We start from the raw sequence: 21,644 nt of genomic DNA on the forward strand, positions 1-21,644 counted from the left end.
CAATGATGAGTCCAGAGACCTTTCTGCGTGAGTCATCCAGCACAGCTAAGTACCATTAACACATAAACTGTCAAACCAAACCTGCTTGAAGGAGTGAGAATATTTCATAACCGGGGTACAGGTGTCACAAGCCCTGGTCCAGGGTGATGCCCTGGTGGATGGATCTAGTAACCCAAATGGAGAGCTCCAGTAACTATAAATCTTATTATAGTACCAAAGGAGAAGGAAGAAAAAATTATTCACAATTTGACTGAACTCCTCAAACTAATTATGGTCTATTCTGATTGTTGATGTCACCAAATCAACACATCCACCTAGCTTTGTCATAATCTGTCCACAACTTTTTGAGATATCAGGCTGAATTTGGCTTGAATAAAAGCTTTTTGAGATATCAGATATATTTTTATATAGAGAGATATCAGAGATATCAGAGATATCAGATATAGATAATCAGATATCAGATCATATCATATCAGATATCACATATCAGAGATTTGAGATATTTTTTTGAGATACCACAACTTTTTGAGATATCAAGCTGAATTTGGCTGGAATAAAAGCTTTTTAAGATATCAGAGATATATTTTTATATAGAGAGATAGAGATATCAGAGATATCAGATTCAGATATCAGATATCAGATCATATCAGATATCAGATATTTGAGATATATTTTTGAGATACCACAACTTTTTGAGATATCAAGCTGAATTTGGCTGGAATAAAAGCTTTTTGAGATATCAGAGATATATTTTTATATAGAGAGATATCAGAGATATCAGAGATATCAGATATAGATAATCAGATATCAGATCATATCATATCAGATATCACATATCAGAGATTTGAGATATATTTTTGAGATACCACAACTTTTTGAGATATCAAGCTGAATTTGGCTGGAATAAAAGCTTTTTGAGATATCAGAGATATATTTTTATATAGAGAGATAGAGATATCAGAGATATCAGATTCAGATATCAGATATCAGATCATATCATATCAGATATCAGAGATTTGAGATATATTTTTGAGATACCACAACTTTTTGAGATATCAAGCTGAATTTGGCTGGAATAAAAGCTTTTTGAGATATCAGAGATATATTTTTATATAGAGAGATAGAGATATCAGAGATATCAGATTCAGATATCAGATATCAGATCATATCATATCAGATATCAGAGATTTGAGATATATTTTTGAGATACCACAACTTTTTGAGATATCAAGCTGAATTTGGCTGGAATAAAAGCTTTTTGAGATATCAGAGATATATTTTTATATAGAGAGATAGAGATATCAGAGATATCAGATTCAGATATCAGATATCAGATATTTGAGATATATTTTTGAGATACCACAACTTTTTGAGATATCAGGCTGAATTTGGCTTGAATAAAAGGTTTGAATTTTGAGATATCAACTGAATACCGTTTTGGCTCCATCTCAAAATGGTGAAAAGAACCACTTAGAATTTTTTTTAATTCTCGTATCCGGATCCAGATCTTCACCAAAATTTAACCAATCAGTCCTAATCACACACCCAACCTGTCCATCAAATTTCTTCCGAATCAGTCCACAACTTTTTTGAGATATCTTGCACACAAATAGACAGGCAGGGGTGAAAACATAACCTTCATCCACCTTCAGTGGAGGAGGTGACAAGCCGTGACAGATCGTTGTATTTCATTGTTGCTTTACAAGCTGCAAGTGGTATTCAGGGGGCCTTCTTCAATGGTCATCTGATGATTTAAAAAAAAAACGGGTAGCTCTTGATGGTATTCTACCTTGTGATCCTTTGTTGGTGTGCTGCTGGCAGGATGTTTGGACCAATCATATTCTTGGTCAACATCAATGAGATCTTCACTAACCAATAGATTTTATCAACCAATAGTTGAGAAGATTACATTTACCACAATGCTCATGAGGTGCAGTTGAAATTAAACTGAATTACGCTTTCATTAGAGCAAAAATAATAAAATAAATAATTTGTTAAAGAGTTGATATTTGGCATTCCCATTAGTATAAATCCCATAGATGTTCAAGTATGAAACCATTTGGTGCTATTTCAAGGATTTAGCATAAAGAATAAAAACTTCTCATCGGATCAGTCTCAGTAACTAAGTTTTTGCTGTGATGGGTTTGTTCTAAAAATGGGTGCTCACTTCAATCGCATGCCTTCTCCGACGGGTATGAACAATTTCTCGCTAAACTTGTTGATCATCTTTGTTACATGTTTACCTGTTTTACTTTCGGTCAATTTGTCATTCTGTCTGAATCCAGAGGAGTTTGTTCTACTCCATTCTTTCACGAACATTCTCCGTCTTTCAACTAACACATAATCCTCGGCAATGCATTAAAAACTCGACGTGTTCAGCAGCAAAGTAACAACTATCGAAGATGCAATTACCCATGGGATAAGTTCACGCCAAGAAGGCCAGTTATCTATGACCAGATAACTATAAATGGATCTGTTTTGAGAAAGGAAGAGAAAAACAGAGGAAGGAAGGAAATGATACAAGATATAAAGAAATAAATAATGAGGGTGGAAAGGAAGATAGTCTGGGCAGTGTGTTCCCCTTCCCTGCACTGCCGGTAACTGCTTTAGTGAGGAGTCATGCTAAAAACGGGGTTCTAGCCACCTGGACAACCATCCTCCAGGTCATATTGGGGGATTTTCATGGTGTGTTAGGTACACCTTCATTCAGACAGCTGGAAAGGTGGCAGACCCACCAGCTGACTATGCCTGTGCAGGCCTAGGGAGCCAGCTTGGCTAAACATTTTCCCTCAAGAAACCGCAATATGATATCCATGGACGGATAATAATGGATCTTCGACATGGACCGCCTCTCAACTTCCGTTTATGTCGCACAACCCGTAACGTACCGGTAACACGGAGCTACCACCTTAATGTCCAAATAACTAGAGCAGGCTGTCATATTACTATCACCAGTCTAACGGAGACTCACTGGACAGGAAGCAGCATCCTACAAGCTCATAACCACTTGCTTATCTATTCAGGCCGCCAGGACAACATCTGCAGGGAAGGCGTTGGCGTAGCCATGGACCAGTGCGCAAGGAATGCCTTAATACCATGGTCTCCAGTAAACAATCGATTCATGATTGCAAGGTTCTAACCGTCTTGGCCACCTTTCAGTAACACCAGGTTATGTACATTACCAACCAATGTCGCTTCAGATGAAGACAAGGATGTTATCTACCAAAACCTATATGCTCTTTTAGCAATAACGAATCAACAACATAAACTCTTTATTCTCTGAGACTTCCATGCAGAAATGGGTTCAGACAGAACAGGCTGTGCCACAACAATTGTATCCTATGGAATAGGAAATGATAATGGGGAGGGATTAAATTATCCCTGCCTGCCTTATAGACTGAAGGTGTGTGGAACTTATTTCCAAGGCAAAATATTCATTGTATGACCTGTTATAGCAGTAATGGCAACACAAAAAAGGAGATCAACCACATCTTACTATAATTCACCAAATGTCCGTCCGTCCGTTTGAAGGTACCGCAAAAACGGCTCACCCGATCGCAACGATATTTTGGGTGGGTATTCCTGGGACCCCTGGGAGTAAAATAGGCTATATTGTTTTTCCAAGTTTTCCAAGTTTTCCAAATTTGCAATTTTCCAGTTTTTCCAAACACGATGGAATAATATTTACCGATATGAACAGTGATGTGGCTTTTGTTGAAATTTTACAAATACCGTTTATTCTACGTACCAGGAGAGAGTAGATCGAATCCTGACGAACTCTTCCTATATAAACGTGCGGCTCCGAAGTAACATGGCAGCGTGTGTAAAGCGACTGAGAAACAGGTGTAGCGGCCGCTTCCGTTTTACAGAATTCAATTTTTTTTCAAAATGGACGCCATGTACTGTTTAGATTTTGATGATTTGTGTGTGATATGATTTAACGGATGTTTATATGAATCGTTTAAAATAAAAAAGCCTTCAATTTCTGATATTTTGCCTTTTCATTTGGGCCTCCCAATTGAAGCCCTGCCCGTAGGGTGGGTACCGTTGCTAGTTCTTGTAACCCACCGTTGGATACCTGTCTTCAACACACGTGTCTATAGAAGCGTCAAATTTGGTCCAACTGACAATCGACTACTTGTCAAATTTCATTGAAGCTTGTGAGAGAAAAGAATAATCCAAATCAATATAAGAGGGAGACTTCCTTTGCAATACGTGTTCCCTACCGGTCCCAATGGAAGTTCTTATTCAAAGCAAAAAGGGTATAACTCCATGGAAAATTGGTAAAACTCCCCAAAACTCAACCTTTTTCTCTAACTTGACATCATAAATCCATGTACCAAGTTTCAGTTGAATATGTTAAGGGATATGGAAAACGTGCAGAAAACCCAGTTTGGATGGATGGACAGACAGATGGAGAGCAAACCTATAGACCCATCTGGGTAGGGGATTAATAAGATGAGCATACACTTTCATGTGGAAAAACTGAAGAGCTCCCAATACAATCAAGCAGATCACGATGAGCTTTCTGATCACCGAACCCAGGCCATGGCCGATGTAGAGTCTGAATGGTGGGAATTAGAGACTCGATCACTAATGCAAACTGTACTCTCGGCCAGAAACCAAAGAAGCAGGCTGACTGGGTCACAGATACTACCTTCAGGTTGATTGAATAATGCCACAGGGCAAGGCTGGATGATCACCCAAATCCTCGAGATTATAGAAAGAAAAATGCAGAGCTGTCAGATGTGACAATGCAGTCTACCTGGAACACGGAGCTCTCAACGCTGAACAAGCTCCAGCTCATGGCAACATTCAGGAAACGTACATAATAGTAAAAAGACTGGCATTTCCCCCTTCTCCTGCTGTTCCTTTTTGGTATGTTGTGTCCTGATCCGTTCTGTGTTCTAGAAGTTCCATGAGCCTCGACTATGTGTGATAAAATAAACAAGCCAGCCGTTCCTTAAGGGTTTTGAATGGAGTGCTTGCTCGAATTTTTAAACCACTTGGCGATCTCTCCACAAGAAACTTGGTAAATTAACACTCACCCAATGTTCTTGAGACCCGATCATAGATCGACTGTAATCTGTATACCCCAAAGAGGAATGACCCTTCCTGCCCCTCCTGTAGTGAGCGGGTGTACTAGTATATAAAATGTCGGTCGAAGGAGTCAGCCGTCGGAATGACGTCATAAACGTAATGACGTCAGGGACACAAAACTTGAATATGTAGAAGATGATATATTTTAACTTCCAGTAAGTTTGCAGTCACTACAAAGGATTTACTGTAATATTAACGTCATATTTCGAAAATGATATTACCATAAAAAAACCGAAGTGAATTCCTTACTTCTGCGATTATTTATATTAGTGCCGAAAACCACTCATCATTGATTCATGGACCATACACCGCTTGAATCTATTAACTTTGTATTCATGACATTGGGATTAAAGTGTTATGGTTATATTTACTATATTGTACACCGCTCCTTTCCTATGCCATCTCCAGACGCTGCATATCGTCATTGCCGGGCACCGAAGGGGGCTCGACAATGACGCACGCTGAAAGAGAGTACTCAGTTTTCGCTCTGGTTGTTTGTTTTCTTTCTTTCTTGTTTGTTTTCTTGTTTTCTTGTTTGTCCGGGCAATATCTCAGCCATCCTTTGAGCTAGGAAGCTGAAATTTCGGCACAATAGTGAGCAAGATCTTTGCCAAAAACAGCATTTTTTGTTTTTTGATTAATCAATTAATTGATGAGTTATTTAATTATTAGCGATTAATTAAGTACATATACATTTCCTTTCTCTTCTAGCCATTATCTCAGGCACCTCTTGAGTTCGGAAGCTGATATTTGGACCAAGTGATTTGACTGCAATGGCTATTTTTGATTTATTGAATAATCATTTAATCAATTAATCGATTAATTATTTAATTATTCGATTAATGACTACAATTATTTTTTTTAAGTCACAGATTCTGATGAAATGGTGGTGGTTGTTTATGTGTTCCATTAGCGAATTGATTAATTCTTTATTTTTTTATAATTATTATTTATTTATTTTCATTATTAATTATTTATTTATTTTATTTCTCATCTGGGCAATATCTCAGGCACCTTTTGACCTAGGAAGCTGATATTTGCACATGACAATGACCAAGTGATCTGGCTGTAAAGGATATTTTTGATTGATTAATTAATTAATCGATTAATTATTTAATTATTCGATGAATGACTTAATTAATTAATTTTTTAAGTCACAGATTCTGATGAAATGGTGGTGGTTGTTTATGTGTTCCATTAGCCAATTGATTAACTATTTAATTTTTTTATGATTATTATTTATTTATTTTCATTATTAATCTTTTTTTTTTTTTCTCTCTCATCTGGGCAATATCTCAGGCACCTTTTGAGCTAGGAAGCTAATATTTGGACATGACAGTGACCAGGTGATGTGGCTATAAAGGATATTTTTGATTTATTGATTAATCATTTAATCGATGAATTATTTATTGATTAATTGATTAATTATTTATTGATTAATCAATTAATTATTTAATTTTTTTTTAATGACTTATTTAATTAAATTTCTAAAAGATACATCTTCAGATGAAGCACTAGTGGTTTAGTTATGCTATTAGCCAATTGATTACGAAAATATTTTATGATAATCTTTTATTGATTTTAATTATGCAATTAATCAATCAATTATTGTGCACCTCTCCCTCCCAATGTAACCCTGGTGTTGGGCTAGCGGCTAGGGTGTCAGCTTAGGATCCTAGGATCCTGGGTTCGAAACCCGGTCGATCGCTGAATTAACGCCAGGGGGGTTGACTCAGCCTGTCATCCTTCCGAGGTCGGCTAATTGAGTACCAGTTCACTGGTAATTCCCTGCTTGTCGTTAAAGGCGGCAAAAAGGGTTGGCGTCAGGAAGGGCATCCGGCCGTAAAACATTGCTTCAAAAAGGGGACCGAAAAACAACAACTACCACGGTTCCCGAAAAAGGCCAACCCCCGCTTGCGGGGAAAAATGGCCTCTAAAGGTGGTTTTTTTTTTTTTTTTTTTTTTTTTCTCCCTCCCAATGCAGTCTCTATGAGCTGCACTGCGGTATTGCCAGGCGCCAGAGGTGCCCCGGCAATGCGTGCTGGAGGATATTTAATTATTTGGCATGGGGGCGGTGTACTTTGAATGTATCTTTACTTGTTATTATTATCATTATTATTATTATTATGAAAACGATATGACTGAAACGATACACTACTGTATTAAGAAATCTGGTCTTAATTTTTCCGAAGCGGTCCGAAGATGAGGCAACGCCTTAGGCCTATACGTACTGTATTGATGGAAGAGACGTAACGCCGATGCTTTCGATATTTGATGGTCATAACAATCGGTTTGTTTGTGTTTCACACAGAATGAAAAACGTCAAGGTAGAGCATGGCGATTGTGATATATGACAGGTTCGGCGATATGTTTTGCCTGAACTGCTTATAAATCAAAATGGCGGTGTGTGGAGTCAGCCGCCACACCGCTGTAAAGACATCAGACATAATCACAGCACCCTGTAATGTGACCAGATCCTCAGCTCTGACTGGTATACATTTGATGGGACATACATACATGCATACATACATACATACGGACAGACGGACAAACACTGTTGTAGATGGCTTTGCCCGATGGGCTACACCGAAAAACACCATCATCCTTTGCAACATCCAACACAATTCGTCCTCAGCATAGCTTCTTACTGATGCCATGAGATAGCTAATAGAAGTATCACCCTCCTATCAATAGTTAAAGAAGCTGAAGCCTTCTGATGGATGTCATTGAACAAAATACAGAAACCCCCACCAAAAGATGCCACCCACAACAGGCAGCCTTCACCCGCAAGTGTTCAACAGTGGAGCAGATCTTTGCCCTCGGCAAGATTGCTGAAAAACACTGGGAGTTCAACAGACCAACAATTGCAGCCTAGGTTGACATAAAGAAGCCATTTTTCTCCCTCAATAGAGACTGCCTATGGGTCCTGCTCCAATCATACAGAGTTCCTAAAAAGATAATTCACCTGATCCAAGCACTCTAAGACAATACGGAAAGATGTATCTGTGTGGGGATTGAGCTCTCATTTGCATTCACATTCAATTGAGGTGTACGCCTGGGAGATGTACTTTCTCAAACATTACTCCTTCCAGAAATGGACTATGTTATGAATAACACCATTCAGCCAGGTTGCCACGACTATGGGGAGACCTTGGCCCAAACTACACTTACACTGAGCTGGACTTTGCTGATGATGTGGCCCTGCTTGCAGAGACAGATGATACTCTCATCTCTGCAGTCCAGGATTTCAACCACCATACATCCATGCTCAGCCTACAAGGCAGCCGGAATAAGACAAAATATCCAATGCCTAGGGCGAGGAGAACTTCCTCTTTTATCAACATTGACAACATTGGGGATGCCTATCCACGGTGGCTGTACCCCCCAATGCAGGTCGGGGGCTAAATCTTCCTCATTCTTCCCTGCTGCCCAGATTCTTCAGGGCAGCACGGTCATGGTCGGAGTGCCGATCGATTCCCAAGGACTGGCCCTTTCCGTCTCCTCCTCCTCCTCCTCCTCCTCTTCTTTCTCCTCTTTCACTTCTTTCTCTTTCTCTCTTTCTACCTCTCTCATGGCCCTGACTTTGTGAAGGCATCCTGTACACCATCCTGTACATCCAATTGCTGCCTTTCCAATCTTAAAGCATGAGGAAACACCTTCTAATAATGTCAGCAAACTTACAGCAACCTTAAGTTACACTTGGCACAAAATTGGCTTTGGTCCTCTTCATATCCTCGATTCCAAATAGAAAAACATCATCTTTGGGAATGTATGGAAGTGTAAGTGTAAGGTGTGTTCATATACATCCTGTACACCATCTTGGATGTGGGGGATCTCTGGGTCGCTCTTGGGAGATCGATCGATCGGCTATCTCTGTGCCACAGGGTTGTTCAAGAGACCTCTCCAGGGATATACATCAGCAACAACAACAACAACAACAGCAACAACATAAACAACTATTCTGTGGACACAGCCACAGAGTTCAAATATCTTGGTTCTTGCATCTCATCAGGCCCTGGTGTTGGGCTAGCGGCTAGGGTGCCAGCTTAGGATCCTAGGATCCTGGGTTCGAATCCCGGTCGATCGCTGAATTAACGCCAGGGGGGTTGACTCAGCCTGTCATCCTTCCGAGGTCGGCTAATTGAGTACCAGTTCACTGGTAATTCCCTGCTTGTCGTAAAAGGCGAAAAACAGGGTTGGCGGCAGGAAGGGCATCCGGCCGTAAAACATTGCTTCAAAAAGGGGACCGAAAAACAACACAACCACGGTCCCCGAAAAAGGCCAACCCCCGCTTGCCGGGAAAAATGGCCTCTAAAGGTGGTTTTTTTTTTTTTTTTTGCATCTCATCAGGCGACTCCATGCCAGAACTCAGGAGATGCTCAGCCGTTGCATAGTCTACACTGGCGTCACTTTTTACTGTCTGGAAAACCATGATCAATACTCACCTCAAGCTCACACTCTATAGCCCACAGACCTTTGCATATAGCTCTGAAAACCAGAACTCGGACTGCGACCCTAAATGCACACAATCCTGCCTTTGATATCAAAACCTTGGAACGAATCCTTCGCATCTGATGGCAAAATCACATTACCAATGCAGAGGTAAATCACTGGGTGGAACACACAAGCCTTGTAACTCTGATCAACCTAGCCCACCAACAATGGTAGGGCCATCTCTGCCGTCACCCAAAAAGCAATGTGCCAACCTCCTTTTTAACTCACCCACCACCTGACTGTAAATGCCCTAGACCCCTAGAAGACGCCCCACACTCGATGGAAAGAAACCATCAAATGGCTGTTTGAACCTCGATGCCTGTCCGAAGAAGACGCAAGAAGAATGTCACTAGGCCGAGCGATCTGGAGAGGAGAATGCCACTGGGAAGAGCGATCTGGAGAGGAGAATGCCACTGGGCCGAGCAATCTGGAGAGGAGTCATTGCTATGGCAACGTCACATCCTGCAGTTGCTTGATTGATTGATTCAAAGAAAGATGAACAAACATACAACATAAATGGGGAATAGAATACAAGAAAAAAAGCAAACGCAAATGCAACGGCTAACATTGCAAGATGTATTCAGTTACACAAGAGTGCATATAATACCTTTAAGTGTCGTCAAGATAGAATAGGAAATAGAGCACACACCTGAGACCAGGTTATTCAATAAAGCCTGGTAGTGATGCTTGCACGAAGACACGTCCTTCTCCACCTGCTGCAGTTTTTCTGGAGAAAAAACTCGAGAACCTTTGATCTTCTCTTTGAAGTCACCGCTCTGGATCTCTAACGTATCCGGCACGCCGTTGTGAACTTCCTCGCTCAGGTCCTGAAACTGCATGGAAAGATGTCCACAGCCAATCAATATCTTCGTGCTATGTAAAATCATATTGCAATTCATGCTTCACCCAATTGAAGAAATACGCTCACTCCATGTGATAGGAAAATGGAACACAAAATACATCTGGTAGATAATCAAAAGGTGGCACAAATAGGTTAGTGACAAGGAAAGGACTATGCGCAAACACATCAAATGAAAAAGCATCGAAATCACAATCAAGGACAAAGACAGATTTGTATAAACATCGGATAATTTAACCTTGAGGAAATGCAAAGGTGGAAAGGAAAACGGATGAACACAACAAACGCACGCATGATTCCAAATTCTTGTAACACGAACCCGAGAGAAAGATTGGCTGGAGACGATATCGATCATCATGTTAGGTTGGTGAAGCAGCCATTCCGAGACAGACTGCATTTAGCTTATGTTGTGGGTTTACCCACCATGCCTGGTGTCCAGCTGTTTATAGACTTCATTGTGTCTTGCAGATGCTGCCAGCTCAGGATAGCCTCCGCGTCAAGCTTCTGCTGCTTCAAAAGATGGTCCACCTCCAATTGCTGCCCTTCCAACCTTAAAGCGTGAGGAAACACCTTTTAATAATGCCAGAAACTTAGGCAACCTTAAGTTACACTTGGCACAAAATTGGCTTTGGTCCTCTTATATCCTCGATTCCAAATTGAAAAACATCATCTTTGGGAATGTATGGAAGTGTAAGTGGAAGGTGTGTTCATATACATGTGAGGGATGGGGATGTGTTAATTTTAGAAACTTTTCGAGTCACTTTCTACCTTTTAGCTCTTTCCACTGCGTCCGCGTTAGGCGGTGGAACAATGAAGCACACAGAGGGAGCAAGAGCATGCCGGCCATCCGAGTCTCGAATGGACCACTTCCCACTTTCATGGACGCCTTCCAACTTGTACGTGTCGTTCTTCACAAGTGTCACCTGTATGAGAATGTCGTCAATTAACTGGCACTGCTGTTTATGCTATAAATACCATATACATCAACAAAATGGTGGAATGTTTCCACCCTTCCTCCTCCCTATACTGCAAGCAATTCACAAACAGCCAAGTCCCTCCTTGACTTCCTTCAGCTCTTCACAGTGTACGCATTGTTAATTTGAATCACCATGAAGTATGGCTCTCCTCTGTGGGCTGGTGTTGCAGCATTTCAAATTGTGCAGCCGTGGAGGATATGGAGTCCAAAGCCGTGAGGATTCTTGCTATAGTTTGGCAGAGGCTCAATATTTGATTCTCTTCGACCACAGGCAGGTTGTTGGCCTCATGGTGCTCGATTACCTCGTACCTAGTCTCTCCCCCTTTCCCTCTCAATGCTTTGTGCCTCTCCTGTACCAACTGGTTGCACAGGCTCCTCCAGCAATTCATAACCCATTACCCTTCTCAAAAATACCATCACCGTTCACCTTATCGACATCATCCACCTCTTCTCTTGCCTCCCTGAGTAGATTTAAATGTGTAGTAAACAATGGTGTCCAGGAATCTTAATGATAGATTCTAGAAAATCGAAATGTCCTATTGCACATTACTTAGAATAACGTTTAGGATACCTGCATATTAAAGGGAAGAGGAAAAAAGGAAGAACATTACCTTACTTAATGTATGTTGTAATTAATGTCATTTCCCCTTCTGTTCAGTTATTCATGTGGGTGAAACGTTTTGCAATAAAAATGGAATCATTAATTCATGCACCTTAATGAAACAATAAAATAAAAAACATCAAACCTTGCTCTGCTTGTAGTCACAGATGGCACAGATGGGGATCGGCGATTCCAAAACATAATCTGCGCGTCTTGGCTTTAACTGCACGACCTTGTCAGCTTTCTTTGCTAACTTCGCCACCCCAGCACGCAGTTCTGACAAGCGCTCACTCTTGTCCTGGGAAGCAGAGTTAAAGAGTAAGAGTTAAAGCAAATTAATGCAGGATCAATTCCTCATTTCACTACAACCAGCGACAGGTAAACTGCTGAAAGCAGTGACAGGTAAAGAACTGCAACCAGCGACAGGTAAACATCTGCAACCAGCGATAGGTAAACAACTGCAACCAGCGACAGGTAAACAATTGAAACCAGCAAAAGGCAAACAGCTGCAACCAGCGACAGGTAAACATATGCAACCAGTGACAGGTAAACAATTGAAACCAGCAAAAGGCAAACAGCTGCAACCAGCGATAGGTAAACAACTGCAACCAGCGACACGTAAACAACTGCAACCAGCGACAGGTAAACTGCTGAAAGCAGTGACAGGTAAACAACTGCAACCAGTGACAGGTAAACAACAGCAACCAGTGACAGGTAAACAGCTGCAATGAGCGACAGGTAAAGTGCAACCAGTGATAGGTAAACAACTGTAACCAATGAAAGACAAACAGCTGCAATGAGCAACAGGTAAACAACTGCATCCAGCGACAGGTAAGCAACTGCAACCAATGACAGGTGAGCAGCTGCAGTGAGCGACAGGTAAACAACTGCAACCAGCGACAAGCAAACAACTGCAACCAGAGACAGGAAAACAACTGCAACCAGCGACAGGAAAACAACTGCAACCAGCGACAGGCAAACAGCAGCAACAAATGACAGGTAAACAACTGCAACCAGCGACATGTTACAGGCCTTCCCAAAGAACTCCATGGGATCTTTAACGTCCACCAATAAATGCTCACAGATGAATGCACGTGCTGACGCACACCCAATCCTGCAATATAGGATGCCTTCTTCTACATGAAAGTAAACACAATGTGTTTGCACAAAAGCGTCTGACTCTAGTCATTTGATTAAATGATTTAAGGATGACTCTAAATTTAAATGATTTAAAGATGAAACACGAAAGCATTTCTTCACCCACAAATTCACTTTATTCCTAATAACAATAAATAGGATATCTATTTTAAATAGCCATAGGAAAAAAAGCCCTTTCAACATTTAATTAAGAGACTGATTAAAAAGATCGGCATCTACTATAAATGGATGAGGTGTGTGTGTGTGTGTGTGTGTGTGTGTGTGTGTGTGTGTGTGTGTGTGTGTGTGTGTGTGTGTGTGTGTGTGTGTGTGTGTGTGCGCGCAGCATACTTTTGTGTCTATTAATTACATACTTATATTAATTAATTAATTACGTACTATTGAAATGTACCTTTAAACTATTTCGACTGCTGACACCCCTTCGACCTTTGAGGACCCTTTAAGACGCCTTAAAATCCTTAAAACCACAAAGATCCCTAAAGACCCAGAGGACTGAAAAGTCCCCGAGGACCCAAAAGTCCCAGATGACCCAAAAGTCCCTGAGCACCTAAAAGACCCAGATGACTCAAAAGTCCCAGAGGACCCAAACTGACCCAAAGTCACCGAGGACCCAAAAGACCCACTGAGTCCGGCAGGCAGGTATGCTACAAGGCGGTAAAGACCAAATTTGGTTCAATGGGCCGATGGGCCCACTAGTTTAAAAAAAGAATTTGAGGGAGCCCACTAGAGACAATTTTGGGGAGGATAGCGATTGTTGTAACAATTATCATTTACGTTCATGGCAAAGGTGAGGACTTGAACAGAGAGAAAGTTCATGGCAAAATAACAGAAAGTTCATGGCAAAATAACAGAGAGAAAGCAGACCGTGCCATTGACCACTTGCTACACAAACACAGGAAAAGTAACCTTGAACACAACCTTAAAAAATAAAAATAAAAACATCCAGGTAAGAGAAAAACAGACCGATGTGGCATTAACAATGTGGTAAATGAGAGATAAATTGCTGTTGTTGGTAAAATTCATGTAGTAGTTTGGATCCCGACAACAAAGGAAAAACTTCAATAATTTTCCCCATTTAGTGGCAAATACAAAAGAGTAAAAATTATCCCACAATGCATCAACAAATGGGTTTAAACATAGATACGTGAGGAATCTTGCAAATGTGTGCTGTGTGTATTTACAGTGTAGCCTCACCTGAATGGAATCCAGTGCCTTGCTGAGGTGGACCATGTCCGAGTCACAGCCACAGGAGCATTCCTGAACCAAGGAGTCGTGCATGCTGCTGAGTTCTTGCTGCAGACTCTGTGTATCTCGGAAAAACTACCGAGTAGTAGAACAGGGAGAAAGGGAATTAGGATTAGATGAGTACAAAATGAGTTTGGAGAAGGATATCCGATGAAGCAATAAAAGGAAAGGTTGCGTAATGAACACCTGAAGGAAGAATATGGTGGAGTGCTGAATTCACAATGAACAAAATCACAAAGGAGGTGAAAACAGATAATCGCCTCTTGCTTCTCTCCCATACACATCACTGCCAATCATCTCATGGTTATCTCCAATACATATCACTGCCGATCATCTCATGGTTATCTCCCATACACATCACTGCCGATCATCTCATGGTTATCTTCAATACACATCACTGCCCATCACCTCTTGGTTATCTTCAATACACATCACTGCCCATCATCTCATGGTTATCCCCCATACACATCACTGCCCATCATCTCATGGTTATCTTCAATACACATCACTGCCGATCATCTCATGGTTATCTTCAATACACATCACTGCCCATCACCTCTTGGTTATCTTCAATACACATCACTGCCCATCACCTCATGGTTATCTCCCATACACATCACTGCCGATCATCTCATGGTTATCTCCCATACACATCACTGCCCATCATCTCATGGTTATCTCCCATACACATCACTGCCGATCATCTCATGGTTATCTCCCATAGACATCACTGCCGATCATCTCATGGTTATCTCCAATACACATCACTGCCGATCATCTCATGGTTATCTCCCATACACATCACTGCCGATCATCTCATGGTTATCTTCAATACACACCATCGCCCATCATCTCATGGTTATCTCCCATACACACCATCGCCCATCACGTCACGGCTCTCTCCAATACACATCACTGCCAATCATCTCATGGTTATCTCCAATACAGATCACTGCCAATCATCTCATGGTTATCTCCCATACACATCACTGCCCATCATCTCATGGTTATCTCCAATACACATCACTGCCAATCATCTCATGGTTATCTCCAATACACATCACTGCCAATCATCTCATGGTTATCTCCCATACACATCACTGCCCATCATCTCATGGTTATCTCCAATACACATCATTGCCCATCATCTCATGGTTATCTCCAATACACATCACTGCCAATCATCTCATGGTTATCTCCCATACACATCACTGCCCATCATCTCATGGTTATCTCCCATACACACCATCACCCATCATCTCATGGTTATCTCCCATACACATCACTGCCGATCATCTCATGGTTATCTCCCATACACATCACTGCCGATCATCTCATGGTTATCTTCAATACACATCACTGCCCATCATCTCATGGTTATCTTCAATACACATCACTGCCCATCATCTCATGGTTATCTCCCATACACATCACTGCCCATCATCTCATGGTTATCTCCCATACACACCATCGCCCATCATCTCATGGTTATCTCCCATACACACCATCGCCCATCACGTCACGGCTCTCTCCCATACACATCACTGCCCATCATCTCATGGTTATCTCCAATACACATCACTGCCGATCATCTCATGGTTATCTTCAATACACATCACTGCCCATCACGTCACGGCTCTCTCCAATACACATCACTGCCAATCATCTCATGGTTATCTCCCATACACATCACTGCCCATCATCTCATGGTTATCTCCCATACACATCACTGCCGATCATCTCATGGTTATCTCCCATACACATCACTGCCGATCATCTCATGGTTATCTCCCATACACACCATCGCCCATCATCTCATGGTTATCAATACACATCACTGCCCATCACCTCTTGGTTATCTTCAATACACATCACTGCCCATCATCTCATGGTTATCCCCCATACACACAACTGCCCATTGCCTCATGGTTATCTCCAATACACATCACTGCCCATCACCTCTTGGTTATCTTCAATACACATCACTGCCCATCATCTCATGGTTATCCCCCATACACACAACTGCCGATCATCTCATGGTTATCTCCCATACACACCATCGCCCATCACGTCACGGCTCTCTCCAATACACATCACTGCCAATCATCTCATGGTTATCTCCAATACACATCACTGCCAATCATCTCATGGTTATCTCCCATACACATCACTGCCCATCATCTCATGGTTATCTCCAATACAAATCACTGCCAATCATCTCATGGTTATCTCCCATACACATCACTGCCCATCATCTCATGGTTATCTCCCATACACACCATCGCCCATCATCTCATGGTTATCCCCCATACACATCACTGCCCATCATCTCATGGTTATCTCCCATACACATCACTGCCCATCATCTCATGGTTATCTCCAATACAAATCACTGCCAATCATCTCATGGTTATCTCCCATACACATCACTGCCCATCATCTCATGGTTATCTCCCATACACACCATCGCCCATCATCTCATGGTTATCCCCCATACACATCACTGCCCATCATCTCATGGTTATCTCCCATACACACCATCGCCCATCACGTCATGGCTCTCTCCCATACACATCACTGCCGATCATCTCATGGTTATCTTCAATACACATCACTGCCCATCATCTCATGGTTATCTCCAATACAAATCACTGCCAATCATCTCATGGTTATCTCCCATACACATCACTGCCCATCATCTCATGGTTATCTCCCATACACACCATCGCCCATCACGTCATGGCTCTCTCCCATACACACCGCTGCTCTTTTCTGCTCTTGCTGTCCCTCGCCTTCCCACCTCTACTTTTTACACCTCATCCACTCTTTGTGTCCTGTTTCCCATTTGATCTTCTGTCAATCTGTGAACTTGCTGTCTTGTGTCCTTTAGCTCCACCATGAACCTCGATTTACGTCCAATAAATATATAAAAGGCTCATAAGCGCCATTTTATCCAGACTTTTATCGCTGATGATCACAAAGTATATAACTGGGTTTCATACATACTGTACATTATATCAGGAAATACAATGCTTATTTATAACATGCCATTTTTATTCCCAGTATGGTTTTGTCAGGCTGAGGACAAAGAAAAACTATACTGTCCTACCAAAGGTCAGGGTGTACACACGATTGTACTGACAATGCATAACAATTGATGGTGTGTGGCTATTGCATATGTTGTATGATCTCCTTGTTCTATGATCAAAGTCTATTGGTAAAACCAAAAGGAACAAGTCCAGTAACGAATGGATGAGACAGAAAACAAAATTCCTTGACATTTTGGTCCAAAAAAACCCCCAAAGAACGAAATGGAAGTGGACGAGACACAGAGGAAGAAGAACGGACAATCGGTGGACAACAATTACAAACTGGTAACCTAGATAAGGTTCTGGCAGAATGAAAGGAAGACAAAGATCAGATGGAGAGATGAAATGGAAACATCGACTGGAGTCCGATGGTCTCAAATTGCATTTGATAGAACAGAACGGAGCGTGTTGCGAAGGCTTTTGTCCGGTATTAGGTTAAACATAACTAACGGACAAGTCAGGTAAACCACAGTGACCGAATCAAGTAATGGCAAAGATGGCTGTTTGCATACCTGAAAATATTCTGCGTTTTTCTGAAGATGAGTCTCGGTGCACGAACCCAGCTGCAGGAGCCACGACCACTGAGTCTGCAGCGCGTGGATGTGTCCCTGCAAACAACGAGGGTACACGTGTGTTCTGGTCATACACGGATCGGAAGCTTGCACAGACGTTGTACTTTTTTTATTCCAACTTAATTTCAATTGAATGTTATATTCTGAACACGATTCGTACATGGCATGAACAGGAAAACGAACCTGCAGTTTAACAGTATTTTGGCTTTGAAATCGTCCCGATCGAACATGCACGGAGAGGAGCGAGATCGTTTTGAAGCAGTGAAGCCGCTTCAATATTTCGCTATGTCCGTCCATCAATCAAAAATGAAGAAGAAACTCTCTAAGCAATCGTATTTAATTCTAAGGGGTTCTAAAGGGTAATTCGAATGAGTTCTAGAGGGTTCTAAAGGGTGACTAAAAAGGGTCACAAAGGGTAATGCTAAAGGGTTCTAAAGGGTAATCCTAATTGGTTCAAGATGGTTCTATAGGGCAATTGTAATGGGTTCTGGGGGGTTTTAAAGGGTGATTAAAAGGGGTTCTAAAGGGTAATGCTAAAGGGTTCTAACGGATAATTCGAATGTGTTCTAGAGGGTTCCAAAGGGTAATGCTAAAGTGTTTTGTTCGTTTCTAGGTTTTGCCTATTTCATATTAAAAAGGCCAAACTGAACCGCTTCCTTTGGACGTGGGTGCAATTTTTCCTACTATCCTCCAGTCTCGCACAAACAAAGTTGAAAATCATTCCACACAGGAAAATCACTCTTTTTAAGGATGTGATAAAGGATATAAACAACAGGCATGAAGAACTAATGAAACATGTTAGATACAGCCACTGTGTCAGCACCGGTAAATTCCACAATTATTTTTTTTATTACAACCTTTACAGTTTTTATTTTTAATTTCAATTGAATTATATACTTGAACACTGCAGAACAATAATCTCCTCGCTACTGCTTCCAAAAACCTCAGATTTTGCAGTACTTGGACATTTTAAACAAGCATTCTGAGTATTGCGCTGCAATACATGTCCCCTACCGGCAGTCTGTCGTCCGGAAAACTGTTGGGGAAATTACCAAAGGGTTATTCACCCACAGGTTCTGAATCGTTCCCAATCGCGAATTACCTCAGGACGGGCTCACCTGTGATTCGCACTCGGGACTTCGATTTATACACCTTGCAGACAGGTCAGCAGAAGCACGACAAAATAGGTTGTTGATAAAGAACCTTTCGAGTCGCTAAATATAAGTAATTTATTATATTTTCCGGTTCACGATCAATGATCGATGTGTATATATATATATATATATATATGTTGCTCGGCTTGGCTCCGCCCCTCCGGAAAGCGCGCGCTGTGTCACGCTTTTGACGTTCACGAGACGAGGCTGAGGGCGCGCGATGCGGCTTGAGGAGAACTCTAGAATAAACAAGAGATATCCATTTTAAAAAATATTTTCGTTTAATTAACGATATCTGCCAAACCACGTGCCATATCGCAAATTCCAAAAGGACATTTTAGTAGACTGACATGCTGAACAGATCTGTGAATCGGTTTTTAAAGCGGCTCAGTTTTAAAGGTTCTTGCTTATAAACGTCATAACTCTGAAACCATGTGATGCATGACGTCATGCTCGCTGACTTTTTTGTTCGTCATGGGTATGCGATTCTACCTGCAAAGTTTGGCCTCGATCTGTTCAGCCGTTGCAGAGAAAAAGGGGTTTTCGTGTTTTCACGAAAAACAATATGGCGGCCGAACCACGTTCCTTGTGACGTCATAATTACCATTACAATATTCTACAGACCGAGTCGAATATCGAAACATTGCGTGACTTGATCCTGGTGGAGGAATTTCAACAGTGTGTCCACGAGGACATCAAAGTGTACCTGCAGGAAAAGAAAGTACCGAAGTTGTGGGACGCAGCCACCATGGCAGAACTGGGGAAACTGGGGAACTGGGGAGTCCCGCCTACGGTGAAAATTTGATCTCAATCGGTCCTATTATTGCAGAGAAAATCTTTTTTAAAGGAAATTAAAACTTAAAATGGCACTGAGGTGAGGATCATCAGAATTATCAGAATTCCCAAAGTTCAAAGTGCCATAACTTTGTCAAAAATGATCGAAACGTCGTGAATTTCGAACTTGATCTGGAACTTATCATGAGGAAACGATGTGCAAAGTTTGAAATCATTAGCATTAAGAGTTTAGAAAAAACGTCCGGAAAACTGTTCTTTGCGTGGTGGACTGACAGACTGACAGACGGACAGACTGACAGACGGAGGGACGGCGTGCAAACCTATAGTCCCCTCCGGTGTACACTGGTAGGGGACTAATAAGGTGGTGTATAAGACTGCTTCAACGGCGCCAAACTTCTGGAGGTTTTTTTTTTTTACAAGACCTTTAAAATCATTATTTTATTTAAATTCAATTATAACTTACACTGTGCAGGGTAACGTGTTCTATGAACTCTCTAGTTAGACTTGAATTTGCCCTGCCTTTGCCCTTAAAAAGAGAGATATATATATATATATATATATATATATATATATATATATATATATATATATATATATATATATATATATACAGTGGTACCTCGGCTTACGAGTTTAATCCGTTCCGTGACGGAGCTCGTAAGCCAAATCGCTCGTAAGTCAAAGCAAATTTTCCCATTCAAATGCATTGAAATGCTATTATTCCGTTCCAGCCTCAAAAAAAAAACACCAATTTTTTTTGTTAGGTGCTTTTAAATAACAAAAATGTACTTTATAAATAACAAATAATGTATAAACAAGCACGACCTCGTATATACTGTACATAATACAAGAGAATGTAAAGAAATAAACTGGTTTTATTAAGCAGAGGAGAAGAGCATGCCAGGTGAGGTGTGCGTGTTGTCGACTTGGCGAGGCAGTACGATCGTACTCCTTCTACGATATGTACGATTTTGAAGCAGAAGGAGTCCATAAAGGCTATAACGCCAGCCAAGGGCGTTACGATTATTTCAAAGCTCCGGACCTCTATCCATGAAGATATGGAGAAGTTGTTGTTTGTGTGGTTGAAGGAGAAGCAGCTCGCAGGAGATACCGTGACCGAGAGCATCATGTGTTTGAAAAGATTGAAACTCGGATATCGAGCACGGACCACGAGGTGTTTTTTCTTTTTTCTTAATCTCGGTTTCAGTGAACTTTTGCTCTGTGCTCACGTGTACTGTACCTGTACCTGTAATGGTACGTCAGAGGATGGCACCTGTTGTCATCATATTAAGTGCAAGATGTTCTGCATCGTAAGTTGGTACACCGTGGTCTTTCGGCGGTGTTTAAGCCGGCCGTCTTGGCTTCTGTCACCATTGGCATTGAGTCTTTCGATGTAGGTAGGTCGTTGTGTGCCGGTGCCTTGGCCGAATTCCTTCATTGCTGCATTGTTAGCTCACCTGGTTTTTTATACCACATCTTTGGTTATCGGACCAGCGAATGACGTCATCTCCTCCAAAGTATGGCTTATTCTCACTTGTCTTGGACGATCTTCTACTTCTAGCCTTCCACCGTGCATTTGGTGTCCACTGTACTTACTGTAC

General features: G+C 41.4%; 1 protein-coding gene across 5 annotated transcripts in view; it reads right to left on the reverse strand.

Moving 5' to 3' along the window:
• LOC137438859 (plectin) overlaps nucleotides 1–21,644 on the reverse strand; it is a 230,855-nt gene that overhangs the window by 105,148 nt on the left and 104,063 nt on the right. For all 5 annotated transcript variants that reach the window (XR_010986805.2, XM_068134291.2, XM_068134290.2 and 2 more), the window contains 6 exons: nucleotides 18,035–18,130; nucleotides 14,383–14,508; nucleotides 12,176–12,328; nucleotides 11,222–11,376; nucleotides 10,877–11,003; nucleotides 10,244–10,427 (listed from right to left, as the gene is read on the reverse strand). Coding sequence is in view for 4 of the 5 variants with exons in the window: in XM_068134291.2 (XP_067990392.2) it covers nucleotides 10,244–10,427; nucleotides 10,877–11,003; nucleotides 11,222–11,376; nucleotides 12,176–12,328; nucleotides 14,383–14,508; nucleotides 18,035–18,130 (841 nt within the window). In the remaining variant the exon portion in view is untranslated. The remainder of the gene's footprint in view (nucleotides 1–10,243; nucleotides 10,428–10,876; nucleotides 11,004–11,221; nucleotides 11,377–12,175; nucleotides 12,329–14,382; nucleotides 14,509–18,034; nucleotides 18,131–21,644) is intronic.

Source organism: Myxine glutinosa, chromosome 13 (genome assembly GCF_964187855.1).
Source record: "Myxine glutinosa chromosome 13, kmMyxGlut1.1, whole genome shotgun sequence".
Taxonomy (NCBI): Eukaryota; Metazoa; Chordata; class Myxini; order Myxiniformes; family Myxinidae; genus Myxine; species Myxine glutinosa.